The sequence below is a fragment of the Emydura macquarii genome, unplaced genomic scaffold (assembly GCF_026122565.2).
Source record: "Emydura macquarii macquarii isolate MOO-44397 ecotype Brisbane River unplaced genomic scaffold, CSIRO-AGI_Emac_v2 contig_67, whole genome shotgun sequence".
Classification (NCBI taxonomy): Eukaryota; Metazoa; Chordata; order Testudines; family Chelidae; genus Emydura; species Emydura macquarii.
In genome coordinates, this window is record NW_027130204.1 from 728,716 (window position 1) to 751,355 (window position 22,640).

A 22,640-nucleotide genomic window follows, 5' to 3' on the forward strand; every position below is an offset into this window, starting at 1 on the left:
GAATATATTGAACAGTACTGGTCCCAGTACAGACCTCTGGGGACACCACTATTTACCTCTCTCCTTTCAGAAAACTGACCATTTATTCCTACCCTTTGTTTCCTATCTTTTAACCAGTTACTGATCCAAGAGAGGACCTTCCCTCTGATCCAATGACCGCTACTTTATTTAAGAGCCTTTCGTGAGGGATCGTGTCAAAGGCTTTCTGAAAATCTAAGTACACTGTATCCACTGGATCACCCTTGTCCACATGCTCGTTGACGCCTCAAAGAATTCTAGTAGAATGGTGAGGCATGATTTCCCTTTACAAAAATCATGTTGACTCTTCCCAAACAAATTATGTTCATCTATGTGTCTGATAATTCTGTTTTTTAATATAGTTTCAACCAGTTTGCCTAGTATAGAAGATAGGCTTACCGGCCTGTAATTGCCAGGATCGCCTCGAGTTTTTTTTAAAAAATTGGCATCACATTAGCTATTCTCCAGTTATCTGGTACAGAAGCTAATTTAAATGATATGTTACATACCACAGTTAGTAGTTCTGCAGTTTCATATTTGAGTTCCTTCAGAACTCTTGGGTGAATCCCATCTGGTCCTAGTGACTTATTATTGTTTAATTTATCAATGTAAAGAGCAAAAAGTCACATGTAATGAAATGGAAAGGCAACTTATTTAAAACTGACCTTTTTACACACTGTATATTTAGCCTGTGGAACTCCATGCCACAGGATATCACTGAAGTTAGTAAGAGTCAAAAAAGGATTGGCCACTTATATGGATAAGTGAGAAAACACCTGCAGTTACATAATTAGTATATAATAAACACTTATGCATCATGTTATGAGCCAACTGCTACCTGACAGAGCTCAGGAAGTTAATTCCATAACTGTTCTCTAGTGGGTTCTTTGTCCCTTTCTCTGAAGCACCCGGTTCTGGCTCTGTTAGAGATGGACTCTGGTCTGACTTGGCCATTCCCATATTCCCATTCTCTCTTTGCTTGTCCTCTAACAGGTTATGGTGCTTATGGTGTTATGCATATTCTTGTTGGTTGGCTATATGACCGTAGCACCCGAAGACTCTAACTGAATCAGGCCATTTTGCTAGGCCCAGCTCCTGCCCCAATCTGCTTTTGCTCTTACAAATCCCTTTACCCTTTTCTGTGATATCAAATTGCTGCACTAACAGTAGTGCCTTCTATACACCTTTGCTGTGAAAACCCTCCTCTAATTACTTTTGAGAGAAACAACAGAGGAAAGTGTCATTTAGGCTGCAAACAAGAAGTTTGTTGGAAATCCATGGCCCATGGTAGGAGGAGCTGTGTCTGGATAAGAGGGAATTAGCTGATATGGATGCAGAATATTACTATAGAAGTGAAGTAGAACAGGAAGTAAGATGTACTATCTATCACAGAGCAGTCTCAGAACCAACCTTCACCTAGGCTCAGTGTTCGTGTGTGAACTGAGTGCTGGCTAAAGATGCCCTATTGAAGTGAAGTTCTCTACTGCCCAACAGCACAGGCAGTAGCAATACAGGCTTCCCTTGTGCTGCCCCATCAGCCCCTCCTTAAGGATGGGAGGTTAGTTCTGTCTCCATTTCCCCCTTGGCCTCTGCTGCGTTTAACAAGAAGTCAACAGGCGTGGCCAGCTGACCAGTAGGAAGTAGAGTGAGACCACTAAATATTTAACAGAGGCCCCTCAACCAACATCAGCTCACGACAGCTGGACTGGTGAGGCAGTGGGAGAAAGGCTCCATATCCCATTCTCCAACCAGCTAGCTTCTTCACCTAATGCCGATGTTTGCGTATGAAAACACTGAAGATGTGTATTCAAAAAGTGGAAATATATAGTACCTAAAAATAGACCAGCAGGAAATTGCTGTACCCTTGTGACAGGCCAATCACTGCCATAATTATCAAGATGTGGCGACACTGTCCATTTCCTTAGGGCTCTTTGGAAGCAGATTAATTTCTCCGGCCCCCATTGATCTGAGGCTATTTGACGGCAATATGTGCTTTTAATGTGTGTGTTTCAGTTGTTGCTCCAGTGGAGACTAGAATCTTATTCCTCTGGTAGTTCTCTGGTCTGAGCCAATGACAGAGGAGAGAGAGTCAGCCCTGGTTGGTATCTGAACAGATGAGATTGTAGAAGCCACCATTTCTGAGCATGAAAGTAATGGTCTGGGTATCCAGGAGGGGACAATATTCAGTTGAACCCTCATTAATTTTGTTAGATGTGGGGCTGTAGGAAGGTGTGGTGGCTGTCCTCCGAGCCGGGGCCTGAAGAAGGGCCACAACCGCGGGGTGGGACAGTAAAAGGGCCGGCCGCCCAGTCTGCCCGGCAACTGGGAGGCCGGCTAGCGATAGGTCCAGCCGGCCGCCCAATCCAGCACCAGAGGGGCGGAGCCTCAGCCAGGGCTGAGTATAAAAAGCAGGCCCCACAGTGCAGAAAGAAGGAAGCTGCTGCTGGAGGCAGATGTGCTGCCCTGCTGGCTGCAGCAAAGGCCTGAACTGGGCTGGGCTGGGCTGCTGCCCCAAGTGAACGCATCCCAGAGCGAGGCCCTCGGGAGCGGCCCCAGTGACCAACCACTACGGGTTGGATAGGGCCCCCGAAACCTCTAGACTGGCCTAGGCCTACAGGCCCCCAGGACTGGGCCAGGCCCTTAGGCCCCCAGGACTGGGCCAAGTCCCCTGAGCCTGAGGAATGAGAGAACCCCCTGAGGCCGGATCTGTCCTGGAAGAACTGCCGGACGCTGAGCCACCAGAGACTGGACAAGACCTGGAGGAGCTGCCCGAGGCCGAACCCTGCCCTGTGACCTGGAGGAGCTGCCCCTCACAGAGCTCCCCGCCTTCCCACCCGTGGACGAGGAGGGACTGGCTGGTCTGCCATGGGCTGTGTACCCCAGTGACACCGAGGATCCCACTGATACAGGTACCTGGGGATACGGGGAGGAAGTGGCCCAGGGACAGCCATAGCCCTGGCTGAGACAGGGGCAAGCCCCGTCAGCGTATTGCGGCGGGAGCCCTGCCGACTCCGTGGCAATGCCTTTGCCACTGCTAGGGCCCTGGGCTGGGATGCAGTGGAGTCGGGTGGGCCTGCATCCCCCTCCCCTCCCCCTTATCCTTGCCACCCAGAGAGTGAGTACTGTCCCCTGCTCTCCTGACTAGAGGACACTGCTTGCTCACCCACCCCACCTGAGGGCCGGGGCGATAGACTGCTTGCTCGCCCACCCCGCCTGAGGGCCGGGCGATAGACTGTTTGCCTGCCTGCCCTATCTCAGGGCCGGGGCACTGACTCATCACAGACGCAAACGTTCCCCCGGTAGGAAGGTGCGGTGGCCTTCCTCCAAGCCGGGGCCCGAAGAAGGGCCACAACCATGGGGCCAGACCGGACCCCATGTTACAGGGGCATATGAAATCCTTCAGAGAGAGAAATACGGGGTGTAAGAGCCTGCGCGTATGAGTCAATGGCAAAATACCACTAACTTCCAAAGGACTTGATGCTAAGGCAGTAACAATGGGCCGTAATCTGCAGGCTTTGCTCAGAATTTCTATGGTGGGAGAAGCTTGCACTGCACAGGGCAGAAAGGGAGTGGTGTAGACGTAACACACTGCTTATGGGCTGTATCAGCCCTCGTTTCATGAAATATCTGACTTTTGACCTCATCAAAGCTCATGGCATCATCCATCACCTTTGGGCAGGGGTTATTGGCTGGGCAGGTAATTGTGGAGCACAAGAAGATCAGGGGATTGTTGTCCTAATCCTAAAAATCTCAGCACGCGCATGCAGAGCAGTGTGTGTGGCGACATGTTCTCAGTGCCCAACTCCCAGAAGACAGAAGCTCTGTCCTACCAGCTAAAGTTGCAAGTGGCTTCTGTAGTTTTGCCAGCGGGAAAACCTCTTCATTCCTACTCTTGGTGGCCCTGGCTTCCCCTGTGTGGTGTTTGTAGTGGAATCCAGCTTCAGTGCAATTACTGCCGTCACTCCCCGCTGCAGTATAGAGAGGGACGGAGGCCCTCTGGGAGTGTGGTGTACCTTAGTGATGGCATTGCATCTCCTTTGAGCAGTAGAATATGGGGTAGATGTAGGGCTTCATCTGCCCCCAGTGCTGTAATCAGCAGTGCAGGATCCCTTCTTAGCCCAGTGGACACCAGTAACACAGTGGTCCATGGGCTCTGACCTCCAGGGTTCCTCCTTTTGTAGCTGAAGGGCTGTGAGCCAGGAAGACTATTGCTGATACTCAGTAAAGCAAGAAAGCACAATGCCAGGGAACCAGGCCCTCCTTATTGCTCTACAGCCCCAGGACATTACACGCCCTCTCCCTCTCTGGACCCAAGTCAAGCATCAAATTGGCATGCCCAGTTCCCCCTGACACAGTTGTCAGAGGGCAGAATCAGCCCCTCTGGGTAGATAACCCCGGTTAATGGAGCCCCTTTAGTTTGTTCAATGGACAGTTTTTATGTCTAGGTCACTCTCTTGTTTTTGCCAGCAGTGGAAACTGGCACATCCAATAACTGAGCATTTACTGGTAACCTAAAATAGTACATCAAGTACGTTACATGCACCTTTCGCCCTCAATTAAGCTGCTATAGTCATAGCTGGAATTAGCTGCTTATGCTAAGGGAAAATGCCACTACCAGCTACCCAGGTTAGCTCTGTGCGATAAGATGATTTCCTGGGGCAGGACCCATGAATGGAAGGTGACGGCTCCAGTCTAAAGCAAGCGACTAGATGCCAGTAAATTGGTAAGGCTTTGCCCAGCTAAGGGCTTGTCTGAATGCAGAAACATACAGGTACAATCATACCACCATAGTTCCAAGAATAGATATTTATTATCTGGAATAAAAGGTCCACACAAGGAGTTACCAGTACAGCTATAGTGGTATAGTTATGCCAGGTAACTTCCCCACATAGACAAGCCCCAAGGCCTTGCAGGAGGGAGCACAACCTAGCATGACTGTGAGTTGAGGCTACACAAGGGGACAATTCAGCTTAGGTGCTAAGGGCCTGATTTGTAGTGGCGCTGAGCACATGCAGCTCCCATTGAAGGGGTCCTGTGAAAAAACATAGTAAATGATAGTGTAATTAGCCAATATCCAGGCATACACACGGGCTGGGTGGGCTGTGTGGGTGAGGGAGAGCTGAATTAAGGTTGTACAGCCAGCCTTAATTCTGGCATCTTCTGTTAGGAATCATTAGGAAAGGGGTAGATAGTAAGACAGAAAATAGCATATTGCCTCTTTATAAATCTGCGATAGTCCAAATCTTGAATACTGCCTGCAGATCTGGTTGCCCCATCTCAAAAAGGATATATTGGAATTGGAAAAGATACAGAAAGAGCAACAAATTATTAGGAGTATAGAAAAGCTCCCATATGAGGAGCAATTAATAAGACTTTTCAGCTGGGAAAAGAGATGACTAAGGGGGGATGTGATAGAGGTCTATAAAATCATGACTGGTGTGGAGAAAGTAAAGAAGGAAGTGTTATTTACTCCTCAGAACACAAGAACTAGGGGGTCACCAAATCAAATGAATAGGCAGCAGGTTTAAAACGAACAAAGGAAAGTACTTCACACAATGCAGAGTCAACCTGTGGAACTCTTTGCCAGAGGACGTTGTGAAGGCCAAGACTATAATGGGGTTCAAAAAAGAACTAAAGGACAGGTCCATCAATAGCTATTAGTCAGGATAGGCAGGGATTGCTGTTTGCCAGAAGCTGGAAATGGGCAACGGGCATGGGTGCGGGGTGAACCACCCCTGAGTGGAGGCTAGCCTATGGCTCCTCCCTTTCTGCCTGAGGCCACGCCCCTCCTGCCCTCTCCTTCACCACTGTGGAGCTCCCTCCCCCCCCCACTGCAGCCAGTAGAGCCCCCCCCCCACCCTACCCCAGAGCTGGGCCGCCCCAAGTCCCAATTGAGACACCCCAGCACCCCCAGCTGCCCAAGGGTCCTGGCCAGCAGCCCCAGCACCAGCTGGGTGGCCTGAGCTGCACGTGGCCCCAGCCACCCCAGAGAGGCAGCCATGTGCAATCCCAGCACCCACCGGCGGCCGCAGCCACCCTGAAGCAGTGCCTAGGCAGCCCCAGCAGCACCCCAGAAGCTTCTGCTGCAGAGGCAGCAGGAGGGGGTAGGGCCATGCCTGGCTCTTTAGGAAGGCTAAGCCTTCCCCCGCCTACATTACCGGCCCCCCGACGGGACAGGTCACTTGATGACAACCTGTTCAGTTCATTCCCTCTGAATCATCTGGCACTGGCCACTATCAGAAGGCAGGCTACTGAGAGAGGGCCCAATGGTCTGATGCAGTATGGCCGTTCGTACACTTGAATCCTTGACTTTGCAATTTTAACCTTTTCATGTCGTTTATGTAATTTAATTTTTTTTTTTTAAACTTAAATTGAAAAATAAATCCATCATGTGGGACCATATTGCCCCCTGGGTCATCAGCAGAATGGGATCTAAAGATTCCCCCACACAAACCTCTACGGCTTGAACTAACTGCATACCTGGTAAAAAGGAGCAGCTTTCACCTGCTAGGTGGACCTGCCACAAAAGGGGATGGAGCCACTTCACCAGTGAGTGTTGCAACTAAACAGCAAAGGAATGGTGAGACTCAAGAATAATTGGTTTCATTCCTGGTTCTGTAGGGGAGGGTTCTATAGTGGTTAAGAGCCCCTTCCCCCAGTCTCTCCCTGCACTCTTCTGCTTTTCTCCCATCCCCCCTGCCCTATCCATTCCTCATCCCTGTGCATTTTGACTCAGTTAAGCTTTCTCTTCCATGCTACCTGCACAGGGCCGGGCTGGCAATTGGCGCTGGCCGCAGCTGGCGCTCCTATCTGCAGCCCCCCTCTGCCCTGACACGCGTCCCGGGACAAAGGCGAGAGACCGAGAGAGTCCGTGCGAGGTGGCCCAGGAGTTTCACCCGGCTTCTTCCACGGGCGCAGAACCGAGCCCGGGAAGGAAAGGGACTGAAGTGAGCATTTCCCAACCCTCTCCTCGCCCGCTCCAGCGATCGGCTCCAGACGGATTAAATCCTTCCCCCACCGGCCGCCCACGATGATTTCAGAGACTGCAGTCCAGAAGCTGGGCCGGGAAGAGGCAGGGTGTGGGACACGCAATGTAACTGGGAAGGAGGAGAGCGCTCGGCGAGTCCCAGCCTGGGCGAGAAACATCCCTCGACAAATCCCCAGGTACAAAGGACCCTGTGAAGCCAGACGAGGCTGAAGGACGGAACCAGGCAGGACAAAGATGAGCGGAGCCAGGGTTAATATTTCACAAACAAACAAACCGGAGCGTACGGGTGCAGATTTCGAGCGAAAGCGCGCTGCAAACCATGAAAGCGCCACGGCGCGGAGAAGGGGCTGCGGAACTGCTGGGGGCGGGTGTATGCAGGAGCAGCTTGTTTGCAGCAGGCTGAGCTGGGGGCAGCCGCAACAGGGGCTGGTTTCTGTTCGTGTTTTAGGGAGTACGGGGGTGGTGCGTGCAGTGGATGAATGATTGCCTGGCACCCACGTGCGTTCTGCACCGGGGCACTGCTGGCTGCATGTTGGCGCTGCGCAGGTCGTGTGACTTTGGCCACAGTTGCGCATGTGTGTGTAGCGCTCTGCGCCGTGGTGACAGCGCGCGGCCTGGCCTGTCCGGCGCTGGGTGGTTGCGGGCAGCGCCTGTCGCGCTCCGCGGGCAGGGGGATGGGGGAGCTTGGAGCAGAGATTGTAATGTGGAAGCTGAATCTGGACACAGCCCGCTAGCAAGGGGAGAGGGAGCGTCTCCCAGCAGCTGCTTATTGCTGCTAAAGCCTCTGTAGCAAGGGTCCCAGGGACCCTGCAGGGTTACCGGAGCGAGGGAAGCCTTAGAGGCTTGTCCGTCTCAGCGGCCCCTTAACAGAGAGGTTACAAAGAAAGCCAGAGCAGTGGAAAGAGGGAACCTCCTCTCCAGGGTGATGCAGAGCTCACTACTCCAGCAGCTGCATGGTCTGTGCCCCTTCCATGGTTGCGGTGCCTGATACCCAGCTGTGCCTGCATCCCCAGCCCCTCGGAACTGGCCCTAGGGGATGCCAGCCGTTTCTGGGTTCTCCTCTTGTAGGCGTGTGTGGGGTTGGAATCCTTGTAGGGACTGCAGGGCAGGCGGTGGGAAATTGGCCCTTGGCTTCCAAGGATCTTGGATGGCCGCCTTAAGTGCAGTGAGAGCATTGAACCAAACGTGATCTGGGAGGTTTGAACATGATTCCTTGGATGAGCGTTGCCCCTGATAGATTCTCCTTTCGTCTTCAATGCCCTTTCCCCTCCCAGCTTTGATTCAGCCCGTTAATGGGGCCAAACCTGCAGCTGGGGAAGCAGCTCTTTGCAAGGCCTCTGCAGAAGACCATTATCAGCCAGCAGGCCCAGAGCAATGAGAAGAAGTCACAATTCAGGGACAGCTGGGCCCACCCTCTGTCTATGGCTTAAACCCAGAAGGGGTGCATCTCTCCCCCATTGGGGACCCTGGCTTGGTGGAAACACATCTGCCCACAGGACATGATGGTGCTGGACATTTTAAACAGACTGGATTCCTGTAGCCTTCCATCTAAGGTCCAGCACCAGGCCACCCAGCACGTCAGTGACACAACCAGGACCAGAGCCCAGGTCTCCTGACTTCCTGCCTCAGCAGTGGCCAGTCCTCCCTCCAAGGGCCTCTGGCTGCTCACGGAAGTCAACTGCTATTGATGTCATTGGGTCGGAAGGGAGCCCTAAATGAGGCAGCAGGCAGTGCTGTGGACAGGATGCATTTTATACCTCCTGTAGGTCAGTGTGGGTCTATAGGAATGGCTGATGAAGAGATCTGGAGTGATATTCTAATTAGAAAGCAACGGAGTGAAACACCTCTTCTGTGTGCTCCCAGGAACAGCAACAACTGGTCCCATTCATCCTTCTGTGCTGGTTCCCTTCTCTCCCTTATCTCCTAGGAAGCTGCTTGTTCTGCTCTCCTCTCTCCATCTCAGGACACAGGTGGGGGGTCAGGATAGATCTGTGGGTATCAGGCTCCTGACTAACCACTGAGATGTTTGTATCATTTAGTCTGCTTCAATTCCTAGCAGAAAACAAAACCTCCAGCTACAATCAGCTGTAGAAAACCACCAGCCATTTGGAGACATACAAAGAATACACTGCAACCCTGTCTTGTGTTAGTTGATGAATTTCTTGAGGAGGTGGAAGAGGTTGGACGCTTTTAAGGAAGAGCCCAAGATCCAGACTCTGGATCCACATGTAAAGTGTTGAGGATGTCTTTATTGAGCCCCCTTTAAGATTACAGTTATTTTGGGGTAGGGACCGTCACTGACTCTGTTTATACAGCACCAAACACACGAATAAAGGTCTCTACCCAGCACCCATTTAACCAGACAAGTCACTTTGAACTGACCCATGGAGCAGTGACACAGGAGAGAGTGACACAGTGACCCAGGAGAGGCAGAGAGCCTCCTGGCACGGTCAGGAAGGGACATACAAAACAGAGAGACGTCCATTCAGTGCAGGTGCCATGCGGGAGAGCCGTGCCATCCCTTCTGGACCAGGCTGCAATGCCAGGGAAGGGAAGGAAGGGTGTCTCAGGAGCAAGGGAGATGCCTACACTTACCACTATGGTCCTGCCCCTTGCAGCTGTGTTCGTGTTGCGGGGTCCCAGAATCCGAGAGGGACAGAGCAGGGCTGCGAGCCTCTGGGTCCGTCAGCAGGTTGAAATCCATCTGGCAGAAGGTGGAGGTGGAGGAAGAGAGACCTGCAGAAACAGAGATAGGGTGAGTGGGAAGGTAGAGCTCACAACATGCCCCATTTCCCCTGCAGGGAAGGGGCCAGTCAACGCAGGGCAGAGGAAGTTCTGCTAGGAAAAGTAAAAGGAAACCTGCAGGAGTAGGACCCCAGCCCAGGCTGGGTTTCCTGGCTAGGAAGCGGGCAGGCTGGCCGCAGTTCTCACTAAACTCCACACTTAGCCGCCCTATAAATCAAAGATTATCTAATGACACTTCTATTTGCAGCCTTCAGAGAAAGAGCATCCAATTTATAGGTGACATTCAGACTGAAATAGCAACATTGGGAGCAGGCTGCGTAATGGAGATCTGAGGAAGTGGCCCTGTGGCTGGCCAAGTGCAGTTAGCACCTTCCCAAAACATCCAGCTCTCCCTCCTGCCCCCCATTCCCTGTCTTCCCTGCAGTGGTCTCCCTTACCTTCTCCTTTGCTTCTTAACGAGCTGGTCAGGTCTAAATAATGTAACAGACACACACAAAAACAGAGCTATAGAGTCCTATAGAATCACTTATCAGCATAACATGAACACAGCTACACAGGCAAATACACAAAAACAAACTGCAACAGAGGGACGCAAACAAGAAGCCAGATACATGGGCACAGGCACTGACACACAGCTAGAATATTACAAGTTAATGCAGTTCTTTTCGGTGACAGGCGAGATCCATCCAGATCACTGTAATTAGGACAAGAGTAAATATCTTTGATGGCACCTTATTTTTAACCTAAAAAGGTCTTAGCTTTTCCTTTTGGCTCCCAGGTTCTGCTCTAATGGTGATTCCTATGTGCCCATGTGCTTCCTCTTCTAACCTAACACATCATCTGAGATCAGTGTCTCTACAGGAAACCATATTCCCCTTGCTCTTTTTTCGTATTCCTCAACCCGTGTTTTCCTGCCATATTTTTACAAAGGGACCAGATTGCTCTATACAAAAGAAAAGCCGAAGTGGGAAAAATGCTTTCATCCTAATTTGGGGTATCGAAACATTACAAGGGGTCAGCTTTGTATTCCTTTCAGACTAGTAAGAGTTAAAGGCCCTGCCGTGTGTCTCTAGACAGGGACTTTTCCCTAGATTTGTGCTAAGATCTCGAATTTAACCTGTGACCTTGCTGTCAGGCAGCACTAAAGATTCTTATCCAAGTGCGCATGTCCCGTGTTTTCTGTTGACTCACTCTCATTTCATTAAGAGTGAATAGCGCACACTGATTTCACAAGTGACCTTTACTAGTGCTAACTCTTCCCATTCTAGAGTCAGGGAGCCCCACTAAAATTTAACAGCAGCTAGGCTGAGACAGTAAATTGAGATCCAGAGCCAGATTTCAAACCTTTGAGTCTGGGACTGTTCAGACCCAGAGTTTTGGATTTGCACGTGCAGAGATGGGGTCAGTTGTGACATTTGCGTCCCAGTTTGGAAACATCTTCTACATTCCCAAAATTCAGTAGATTAGGAGTTGCAATTTCTAATCCAGGGCCCTGGGTGGGCTACTCACGTTTATATCTGTAAGGATAACCAGTTATCTCCTCTGTCTCACTGGGGTTGGATGATAAGTACTTGGGGCAGGATTTTCAAAAGCACTCAGTATTTGCCTAGTTCTGCCCTGACTAAAGTTAATGGAAGAACTCCTGTTGAATTTAATAGGGAGTGAGTACAGGCCAGTGCCGAGTGCCTTTAGTGTGTGTGATGTGCTGTGAGAACCACCAGGAGTGGAAGGGCAGGGGTCATCTTAATTCTGATGCCTATTATTAGATTGCTCCTATGACAGATTTTGATTTTAAAACCATGGATGACTTATCCACTCTCCTATGTACTAATTTAGTCATTCTCTCAGTTCAAAAAGCCCCCAGAGCTCTGACAAATGTATCTTGATGCTGGTCTGAGTCAACCCTCCCTTGTTTCCCTGCTCACTTTGTAAAGCCTGTGTTTTCAAGAATGGACACAGTTGCCCCCGTGCCCATTTTCCAGTCATTTGTCTTGCTGCAGGCTTCCGATCCCCTATCCAGGGAGGGAGTGGCAGGAGTGCCTCATTTGTTCTGAAGCTGGTTCCCATTTCCACCGCATTGCACACGCAGCCTTTGATGTCTGCAGACTGCATAAGCTCCTGGCAGCAGCAGGGCACAGCCCTGTTGCTTTTTACTATGTGTATGTACATGAAGTGATGTGACAGGGGCTGTGTTTTCTTTAATACCTTTGCATGGAGTTGGAGGGAGTCCATCTGCTGCTGCTATTGCCATGGCTTTTAGCATTACTCCTGGAATTATGCAGAAACGCACAGTGAATTAATTCCTTGGATTAAGTCTTGATTAAGATGTGTGTCACTTTGCTGTCTCAGAATTTATTAAGAGCCCTTCCTGAGGAGGCGGCAGATGGAATTTCTGCCCAATGTTTGTAGATGATAATTTCCCCTCTTCTACAGCCATTTGCATATGATTGCATCTGTCAAGCACAATTTCCTCTCTTCTAGGGCTTGACTCTGCACTGAACCAGATTTAAGGAGGAATTCTTACTCCTGCCTGTCTGCAGCTAAAGTACATTTTCATTCGATATAGGGTCCTGTTTGCACTGAGACTTCATTCTCTCCTCTTGCATCTTGTGTCATCATTTACACCTATGCCACCTGGGATGTGAACTGTACCAGACCAGAAGAGGGGCATTTTACAGGCACTTTGCATGGTGGTGAGTAATGCCACCATGTAAGGCAGAGAATCCCCATGGTTCAAAAAGCACGTTCTTTTATAAACTAATTCAGACTAATGGTGTAAATAAGGTTAAACCAGCAGTATGGACACAGCATAAACTTTTTTAACCATATTAAAAACCATGCTTTGAACTAGATAGGGAACTAGACTAGAACCGGTTTTAAAAAGAGGTTCCAACACAGTTTGATTCCAACACAGTTTGACTCCATCTATTACTGAATCAAGTTAAAAACCGTTTAGCTAGAACTGTCTTTAAAGCCACTGATTAAATTTATTTGAAGCTTAGTGGAGTTTAAGAGATGGATGAGTTTTTCTACTCTTGTATGGGGAGACAGTGAAAGGTCTTGGTCCTTCAGACCACTGAAACTCCACCATGGGCAGACTGTGGTGAAGCAAACGTGGGGGCACACTGCAGAAAGGATCTGTGATGGGGTGAGTGGCACACCATAAGTATCTACACTGATGCAGCTTTCCCAACATCATCTCGGGCAACTGGTAGAGAGGAGACGTGGCCACTGTTTCAAGCCCATACACTCACAGAAAGTTTAATTACTTGAGCTTTAGGCAGATCAGGGTGGCTTTCATCTTAGGTGCAGATTTTACACAAAGAAGGAACACACCGAGCAAAGAATATCTGAGCAACACTACACAGCCTGACTGGATTTTTATCTTGTTATTTATCTGTCCTTAAGGAAAGTTTTTTACCATTGAAGTCAACTTTTTCTGCTACCCCATGGTTACATTTGAAATATCGCTGTGTTGTAAAGGTAGTCAGTCAGTTTTAAGGCAAGAGTTCTCAACCCAGGGAGCCGTGAGCCCTCTAACCTGCCTGTATTGCTAAATTGTGAGGGGGTCCAGCATGGCAAAGCTCAAGAACCACAGCTTTAAGGTAGCTACTGCAGTAGTAATAGGAAATCTAGGCTCCTTCAGAGCGATTGGTGCTGTAGCCCTTACAGAGCAGAGAGCAAAGAACAAGTATATGTTTCCTCCGTTTTTTAATTAGACAAACTACAGTCCCTTCCCCAAGGTAACATGCAGAGTTACTGCACACTGTTTGGTTATATATGTATTGCTTTATTTGTGTTCGGCTCTAAAACCAGTGGAGTGTGATAGCTTTTCAGTCCTGGAGACAAAAGTTCTCAAGCAATCTAAGACAGGTACAACACGGGCAGTAGCAGGTGTTCTTCAAGCACTGCTTCCATAGGGTCACTCCCAAGCTTTCAAATTTGGGGCTTAACTCATGATAAGATTGATTTAAAAAAAAAGTTGAGGTTTAGGATACCCTCGTTATATTTACGAGCTTCTCTCCACAACAAAAAGCTTACGTCTTTAAAAGGAAAGCTAAGGCTCTCACAATCTCATATGACTCCAGAAGCTGGGTCTTTAAGAAAAAAAATAGCATGACAAGACTCCCAATACAAGCACAAGCGATAGCAACACCTTCACCAGTGAGGCTCCGCCATGCTGTGGAAGGAGTGCTACAAAGGGTGAGATGAGAAAGATCAGTCTGAGTCACTATCAAGGGATGGGCCAAGACACCCTACGCATTATAGCAGCCGTACGATAAAGAAGAATAGAAAGTATAACAAACACCCTAGATCTTAAAATGCTCTAGCAGACATGTCTACTTACATATAGTCAAGTGAGCCAGAAAGCTCAGAGATACAGATTCCTAAAATCGGTACTCAATAGGCTTTTTTCTTCAAATTGCTACCCAGGTACATCCCAGCTTTTCCTCTTCCATGGGCCTTTTGACAGCACCTCCTCCTGTTCTTCTAAATAATACAGAAATGCCTCCATTGTAGAGGACTTCCAACTCTTCCTCTTCCTTTTCCAGCATGCTTTACAAGGCAGTTGAAGGGCAGGCCTTCCTTCCCCCATTCTAGGAGAGGAGTAAATGTGTTGTGTACCACATATGTACTGTCTAGTTTTCTGGCAAGGTTTCTTCTTTTCTGCCTTCATATTTTACCCCCTTTTCTAGTTTTGAGGGAAAAACTATCCTACTCTGGCTAAATTAGTTTGGAAAGAGGATCATTCGTTCTTCTCGAAGGGTTCCACTCCAGAGCAAACAAATGGTGAGCCCAAGCTCTGTTTGTTAAAAAAAAATGGCTTTTTCCTAATTCCTAGTGCTGCTTGGTCACCCAATGGTATGTACACCATGGCTTCTTGGCTGAAATTTAGTAGTTGACATGGAAGCCAGCTAGTGCTAATTATAGTGGTGGTTTATGCAGTGTGGACAGCTATCCACGAAGAACTGGCTTGAGATCGCCAAGCTCATGTCACATAGGTCCCTTAACTATCATCAGATAATAAAAAACTTTTCACACTACCAAGCTAGGCAGCCTTCGGATAGACAACCTTGTACCTTTAAATTACTATCTGGTTGCTTGGTGCTATTAGATAGGTGCTGTGACTCACCACCAAAGTGGCTATGTTTCAGTACTGACCTGATACACTGTCTGTATAAACTTTTAGGATCAACCTTCAGGCTGAAAAGTGTTCTATAGATGTCATATTATAAACTGGCAGAGGAGACAACTCCACCTCTAGTTATCGTCTGAGATTAAGGTGTGGTTGAATTATTACATTAGGTTTTCTAAGGAAAGACTCTCTCTAACTTCTGCTCCATCCATCCAAGAAATCAGGCGGCTGGAAATGGCTTTTCTCCTGCTGGAGTTTAGTTGATTAGTTTTCCTCTCTCTCCTACAAGTCCCTATTCCCCTTGCACTCCTGTTCACCTCCCTCCTGCGGGCAGATTTATTTTTAGCAGCAATAAACATTGAGGTTTATTTAATTGCACAGTTTCACGAGGACAATGTGTTTCTCTTCACTTTGGGCCCTGAGAGAGGCTGGCTTATGGCAGAACAGTTCCCCCTTCCTGTTCCGGCAAGTCAGAGGGGAATAGGCGGAAGGTGTGCAGGGGAACTGAGGTTCCTGCCTGGCCAATCCAGGATTAGCACTTGGGTATCCAGATTCAGCGGCTGGGGGCTATGCCAGCCAGGCGTGTGGTGCTCAGTGAGCCTGGGTTTAAAGTGCCATTGCACCCTTGGCCCAGTAACGTGAGCTCATTCAAAGGTGGTTCAGGCTGTGGTCTCTTTATAGTGACACTCCAGCTAAAAAAGGCCAGTAGGGACATAGGGGCGCTAGCCTCCTGCATGGGGCTCATCTCCCAATTTTGTCAGGACTGGAGGAATCAGACGAAGGGAAGAGCAGGATCTGCTGCTGCAAAAGTGCTCAGTGCAACTTCCCTGAGTTTCTAATCTTAATGGAATGGCAACAGGAACAGAGGCGGACCATTAATCACTGGAAGATAAACAGCAGCAGCAAACCAGTTACCCAGAGTACAAATCCATTACAGGACAGGAGGAGAATATGCCTTCCTCTGTGCGGCTGTGTGTAGTGCTGGCCGGGCGAGCTGTGTGTGCAGGCGCACGCAATATTAAATGGCTCCCCTCCCCCCCGCTCAGACTAAGTCACTGTTTATAATAAACTTTTTCTTGCTTTAGCTCTTGTGCTCCCAACTGCAACTTGGCACTACCCCATGAACTCAGGCACACTGAGACGACACTTTTGGTGGCCTTGTGACACTTTCTGCCCTCAGTGGGGCCTGCCAAAACCCTTGGTGTCTCCGGACATTTGCTGCCATAGTTTTTTTTTTGTTTTTTTTTAACTGCCTGCTTAGAGAGTGGGACAACTGGTTCCCTCCCATGTGCGGCCATTCCCGTAACACTGGTTTGTCACTGGAAACAAAGTGCCATATTAACCCCTGGCAAAGGCAACGTTCAGCCTTCAGGAGACAGAAGGACCAGCTGACTTTCCAGCCACGTTTGACTCATGAACATCCCACTAGCTTCTGCTAGAAGCTCTCTGATCACTTGCCCTGGGATCGAGAAGCCCTGTCTCTGAGTTGGTGAGTCGCTAAACTCTTCTGGACCTCCATTTCCTGTCTCTAAAATGATGCTAATCATCCTGACCTCCCTGGCAGGGGCGCTGAGGCTAAATTCATGTCCGTGCTTTCAGGTCCTCAGATAAGAGGTAGCAGGGAAATGCACAGTATAGCAGATATTGACTGATGCATTGTTGAATATATAGTCCCCATGCCGTAGGCAGCTCAAGAGATGGCCAAGCTTTTACTTCTTGCCTGTAGTAATGGGTGTGGCATTGGGGAAGAGGGTAATCATTTAAATCTTGGTCTAGGACAACAGAGGTTGAATACATCATTGACATATTGTGGTGCTATCTAACGGTTACAGTGGAAATGTTCCAAGGATTGGCAGCCTCATGTCAATTTGTTCCCGGCAAAGAATTATCAGGGAATTCAGTGTCCTCTAGGCTTATTTGATGGTCTGTATTGTGTGCCCCAAGGGAAGAACTGTGACTCAGGCCATGCCTATACTTATGGCGGCAAATTTGCTGCCGCCAGATCAATCTTTCTGGAACGATTGAGCGGTCAGTATAGAGCCGCTCAATCAATCAGGAAGTCAACTGAGTAAAACCACCCCCTCAAGAATCGTAGCGCTGCATCAAGGGGAACACTGTTCCTGTTAGCGCAGCGCAGTGTAGACAGCGCGCAGAAGGGAAGCAGAGCAGACAACGTGAGTTACGCAAACCTCGAATCGCGAGGTAAGTGTAGACCAGGGCTTAGTGTCCCATATATAATGGAGCATTCACCCCAAAAGGGATGGAATGATGTTTTATATGCTTCCGCTGAAACTGATTATCTCACGTCCCAAGGGACAGACAGTGACTGCTCCGTTGAAATGAAATTGTATTGGGTCTAAAAGAATCTCTTCTTTTAGGGGAGAGTAGAATAGAGAGGGAATACAGCATGTTTCTTAGTTGGGATATCCCAAAGCAGTTTGCAAAGTAGTAATAATAGAACTCTTTAATTCTGTTGTTAAAAAGCATCAAGGGGAGTTAACTCAACCAAAGCAGGAAATGTAATTACAACATGTAAAGAAAGCACTTACTAAACAGCAACCAGAAACCTGGCTTCCCTGCTTCTTTCCTGACCTAATGTTACATTTTGCTGTAGACTTTTAAGAATCCACAAAGCCCACTGCAGATCTTGGTATGACAGACAACTCTCCTGTGTGGTAACTTGGATACTTAGGCCTGATCTATGCTACAAACTTTTGCCAGGATAGTTTTGTTGCAGGGGTGTAAAGAGGTGTGATCCCTGACCAGCAAAGCAGTGTTTGCAAAAACCCCTAGCATGGATGTATTTTTATATCAGCAAAATGTGCTTATTTCATTTGGAGGGGCAGCGGGAGCGCTTGGCCAATATGGTATACTGGTATCGCTAATACTATCAAAATACTGGTATCAAAATACTTTTAGAGTAGACTAGGCATAAGGCAATAGGTGCTACAGAAGAGTTTAAGAAGAATGAATCACACATTTTGGTTGGGAGGAACAAGCTTATTTACCTAGAAATCCTATCTGAAGAAAATCTTGAACAAATGAGCTGGTAAGATGGAGAGAGATTCAGTGTTTTTCTAATCTATACGTACCTATAGTATTATGCACTGATGCCTCATCTGGTCCTGCAGCCCTCATTCATAGGAGTAATCCTATTGATTTCCAAGATGTTACTCCCATGTAGAGCCTCTGGACCAGGCCTATATCTACATGGTAGGAACTGCACTGAAGAAGCTAAACATGTACAAGAAACACTGACACCCTTGTTGAGGTAGAGGCAGCAGTCAGAAATGAAGATTGCACTCAGACCCATGCAGAGAAACCAGAGCCAAACACCAGCATCTGTTCAAGCCCTTTCTCCTCCGACAACCTAAGATCAACAACCTATACTCAAGTGAATGAAATGCACAAGAACAGTCTCTTCCACTCATGGAATGAAGATTTAGGGCCTTATACTGACTGAAGATTTAGACCTGGACTAAACAGATTTGGTTTTTTGTTTTGGGGGGGGTTGGGGTTTTTTTGGCACTAACACTGTTTTGATTAGTAATGTGATTTTTATCCTGAAATAATCAAATCAGGCCAGTTCTTAGCATGGATGCAGTTAAATTGCTATAAAGGTGTCTGCCTGTAAATTGAGTTTCTCAACCAACTGACTGATAGTGGTACCAAAACTGTAGCCAAGCCAAGATGTATATTACCCTAGCTCCAGCCATGCAACTTCAGCTGATGACACTGGGCTTTGTATGCAGATGGAAGACAGTATCTGACTCAGACATTACTGAAGACATACAGGGTCCTTATAATTAGGAAACTAAAGGAAAGAAACAATGAGCCACGTAATTTGTATATAATGCCTCCTCCCTATCTCTAGCTTCTGCAGAGCTGATTTATTTTACAATCTGTCAGCATTTCTGTAATACATCTTTTTTTGAGAGAGGCCAGGGGGGGCTTTTAACTTGATCATAAACTTTTATTTTGTGATGAACATCGGCAAAGACCAGGGCAGCCCAATGGAATTTTGGTTTGGGGTTGAGCTGACTTCCCCCCCAAAATCACTGTTAAGTGGAGTGAGAACATTGAGAATGCCAGTGGAGTTGTGTACCCTTCTCCTCAACAGAGACTACATTGGTTATCACAAGATTGCACAAGAGGCTGGTTTGCTTTGAAGGAGATGTATATTCTTAAAGTGCAAACCCACAACACAGGAGGGGTTTAGTGTCAATTGCGTCTGGCAACAAGATTTCCTGAGGATTTTTCTCAAGTTTTTCATACTTAAAAAAAAAAAAAAAAAAAAAAAAAGTCCAGCAATAAATCCATTACATAGCACAGATTGCCTGAGAATAAAACAAGCAGATCTCAGAGCATAGTACAATGGAGAAAAGCAGATTGTCAGCCGGAGTGTATTCTGTCCCTAGATTTGTATGGCTAGGGAAAGGGCATCTCAGTAATCTATGCTAGAATTTGCTTCCCCCACTCCTCAATCCCACAGAGCTGGCGTTTATGGACCTTGCAACATGCCCTGAAGGTCAATCTGTTTATCTAGGCATTGCTTGAGGGGGGCAGTGTGTGTGTGTAGGTTATTGTTTGTAGTGGGGAGGTGCTTCCTTGTCAGCTGATTCTCTAATTCCTCTGAACAGCCCTCCAGCTTGGGAGATCAGTGCCCAGAAGGTTTGCAGGATTGGGTCCACTGGCTGGCTGATATCTTGCATTGTAACTGTGCCAAAAGATAGTTAAGTGTTTATAGATGGTGGGGAAGAGAGGGGATAACTAAAATCTACCAATAACTAGTGAGCACCTACTACAATATATTAATATAGGGCCTAATCCCGTGTACTGAATGCACTCAGTCCTCCCTCTGCAGCCTACTCTCAAATATCCTTGATTATAGCCCAAAAGCTAACTGCATTCCACATGCACATTTGCTGACCCTCTTGTATATTGTTATGAATTAACATCAGAAATAATCATGACACTAAGCTTATAATACTTCATTACATTACAAATTAACTGTACATGATTGTAAGTATCTTGCATTAATAATGTTTTTGTTCTTCATTTTGGGTTTCTGTCAGACATTGCATCACACAGTTGAGCCTTGGAAGTGTGGAATTTTGGGTGGGTAAGAAATACAGGGTAAGGTCCATAATTAATTTGTCATACAATTATTGTCCCTAGGAAAATCCTTTCAAAATCGTTAAATAAACTCTGGCAAATGGAAAGTTTTGGTTATGTCCCCATTAGTTTAAACAATTCAATGATTCCTCCTACTTCTGGAACTGAAATGGTTGCACTGTGAAATATCTTGGCTTCATCAAAATCAAGAAGTGTAATTGCTTGCCATCTAATGTAACACACAACTTAGTGGCACTGAGTACAGATTCCTAAGGATTTATACCTTTCATTCACTGGTATGGGTTTGTTTTAGTGTTAACAGACATCTGAACCAACACGCTGAACGTTCAAATAGGAGTCAGAGGGTTTTTTTTATAATACGCTCATTTAAACCTGCCAACAAAAAATTAATACACAGAACCCTTTTAAACTTGACATCAAATGCATATACAGCCCTTTATCTTGCACCTAAAATTTCCCTTGGCCTTAGTGTGCCTTCTGTACACTGGAGTATTAGGTGGCCCTGTGAATCCAACTTAAACCCACAATGGTGACTCAAATTTGATCCAAAATTTAGGTTTTGTAAAATGGACTTTTTGCTATTAACTTCAGTTGCATCAGAATCAAAGCCAACCTTATACAAAACCTCAGACCCCCATAGAAATGAGCCATGAAATTATTTTAACAGCAAATTAAACAAATACAAATGTCCCTCTCGTATCTGCAAGGCCAAATGGAAAACCCAAAAACAAAACTGATGGAACAAAGGGGATATTAATTTCATGTGCTTTTCCTTATCCACGCTCAGAAACAAACAGAAAAAAAGGCAACAAATAAATAAAGCATTTTTTAAAATGTTCTACTCCATGGTTTTTTTAGTAAAATGAATAAATAAATGTATTTAAAATAAGATTTCTAAATTGACAGATTGTTTAAATCCACAAAACCAGGTAATCTAGATTTGTGGCTGAATCTCTATTCTCCCCATGACTATATATTATATACAAGAATTGCTTACATAATTTAGCATCATATATTCAAAGATCTTTTAAAATAATTCTTACAAAATATGTTATCTACCCCTGCTGCAGCAGGGAGTGACATTTCCTATTTTCAAATTGTGATCCCCTCTTGCAGTGCGATAGACCCAACCAGAGAAAACAAATTGACGGTGGCCTCAATCTAGCAAGCAGCACTGGGTGGGTAGATCCCTCCATTCGTGGGAAGCCCCGTGGACTTGAGGGGACAGCAAATGGATGCAAGGGATTGACGGTATGGAACAATGTGGGGAAACTATGAAAGACTACACACAGTACTACTGAATGCACAAAACAAACTGAAATGGAGATGTTTCTCCAATCTTTGTTACTGGGCTCTTAAGCATAGGAACATTTTTTCAGACAAATGTAGTTTTTAAATTGGTGTCCCTTTAACTGAGGATGTCTCAAATAACTACTGAGTTTAGGGGTCCACTTTGAGACATCTAGGGTCCAATATTCTTAACTGGTAAGCACCCACAATTCCAGTCAAGGGCAATGGGAGTTATGGAGTGCTCGGCTCCATGTCAAAATCTGGTCCAAAGTGTCTGAAGTTAGGCACTGAAAATGAATGGTTGCTGCTGCCTGAGGATACCTCTCCACTGCAAAAACAAAACAAAAAAACTTGTCAGCCAGTCTCCAAGCCTGGGTAAAATGGACTTAAGTGTGCAGGGCTTGCACTATTTGCTAAAAACAGCAATGTAGACATTTCCACTCAGGCTGGAGCCTGGGCTCTGAGACCCACCCTGATCGCTGAATGATAGAGCCCAGGCTCCAGCCCAAGTCAGGTGTCCTGGGCTCTGAAACTCACTCCTGCAGAATTTGTTGGGTTTCTCTTTTGCAGTGCAGAGGTACCCTTAGTGTCCCTGCCTGCTTCTCCGTCTGTAAAATGGGGATAACTCCTGCCTGCTTCACAGATGATCTGTGAAGTGTAATTGCTTGCAGAACATTCCGTGACAGTGGATGGAGCCTTGGGCTGGGCCTCAGCAGACCTGGCTTCTATTTCCTGCTCCACCACTGGGCTGCTGGGTGACCTTGAGCAAATAACATCCCTGCTCTGTGCCTCAGTTTCTCCATCTGCAAATGGGGGATAATGACACTGACCTTTCTTGTAAAGCACTTTGAGACCGATGATGAAGTGCTGTAAAGATGCTAGGAAGTATTAATTATTATTATCATTATTATTATTATTAAAGGCAAGACACCTAAGTGCAAATGCTTATAAAAAAGCATGTGCCCAATCCTGTTCCTATTGAAACTGGTGGCAAAGCTTCTATTGGTTCAATAAGTGCAGGATTGGGTGATTTTATTCAAATACACAGGGAAACAAACAATTCCTGACAGACCCAGTTATGAGAGAGGGGAAGGCTTCCCATAATAATAATACAAATTAATATCGAGCTCTTATCAGTAGATCTCAAAGGGCTTTACAAAGATGGTCAGTACCTTTATCACCATTTTATAAATGGTGTTCCTGCACACAAGCTATTTAAATTTAATAGTAACAGGATCATTTCTCAGTGTCTCTCCAAGGCAAAAGAACACATTTATTTCCCTACAGAAAAGCAACTTTAAAATATTTAATTGCTGTACATACTGC

General features: G+C 46.9%; 1 protein-coding gene across 1 annotated transcript in view; it reads right to left on the reverse strand.

The window, feature by feature from the left end:
* The window catches only part of PITX3 (paired like homeodomain 3), a 40,889-nt gene that overhangs the window by 11,693 nt on the left and 6,556 nt on the right, over positions 1-22,640 (reverse strand). The window contains exon 2 of the mRNA XM_067536596.1: positions 9,602-9,742. Within this exon, the coding sequence (XP_067392697.1) occupies positions 9,602-9,710 (109 nt within the window). The 5' untranslated portion in view covers positions 9,711-9,742. The remainder of the gene's footprint in view (positions 1-9,601; positions 9,743-22,640) is intronic.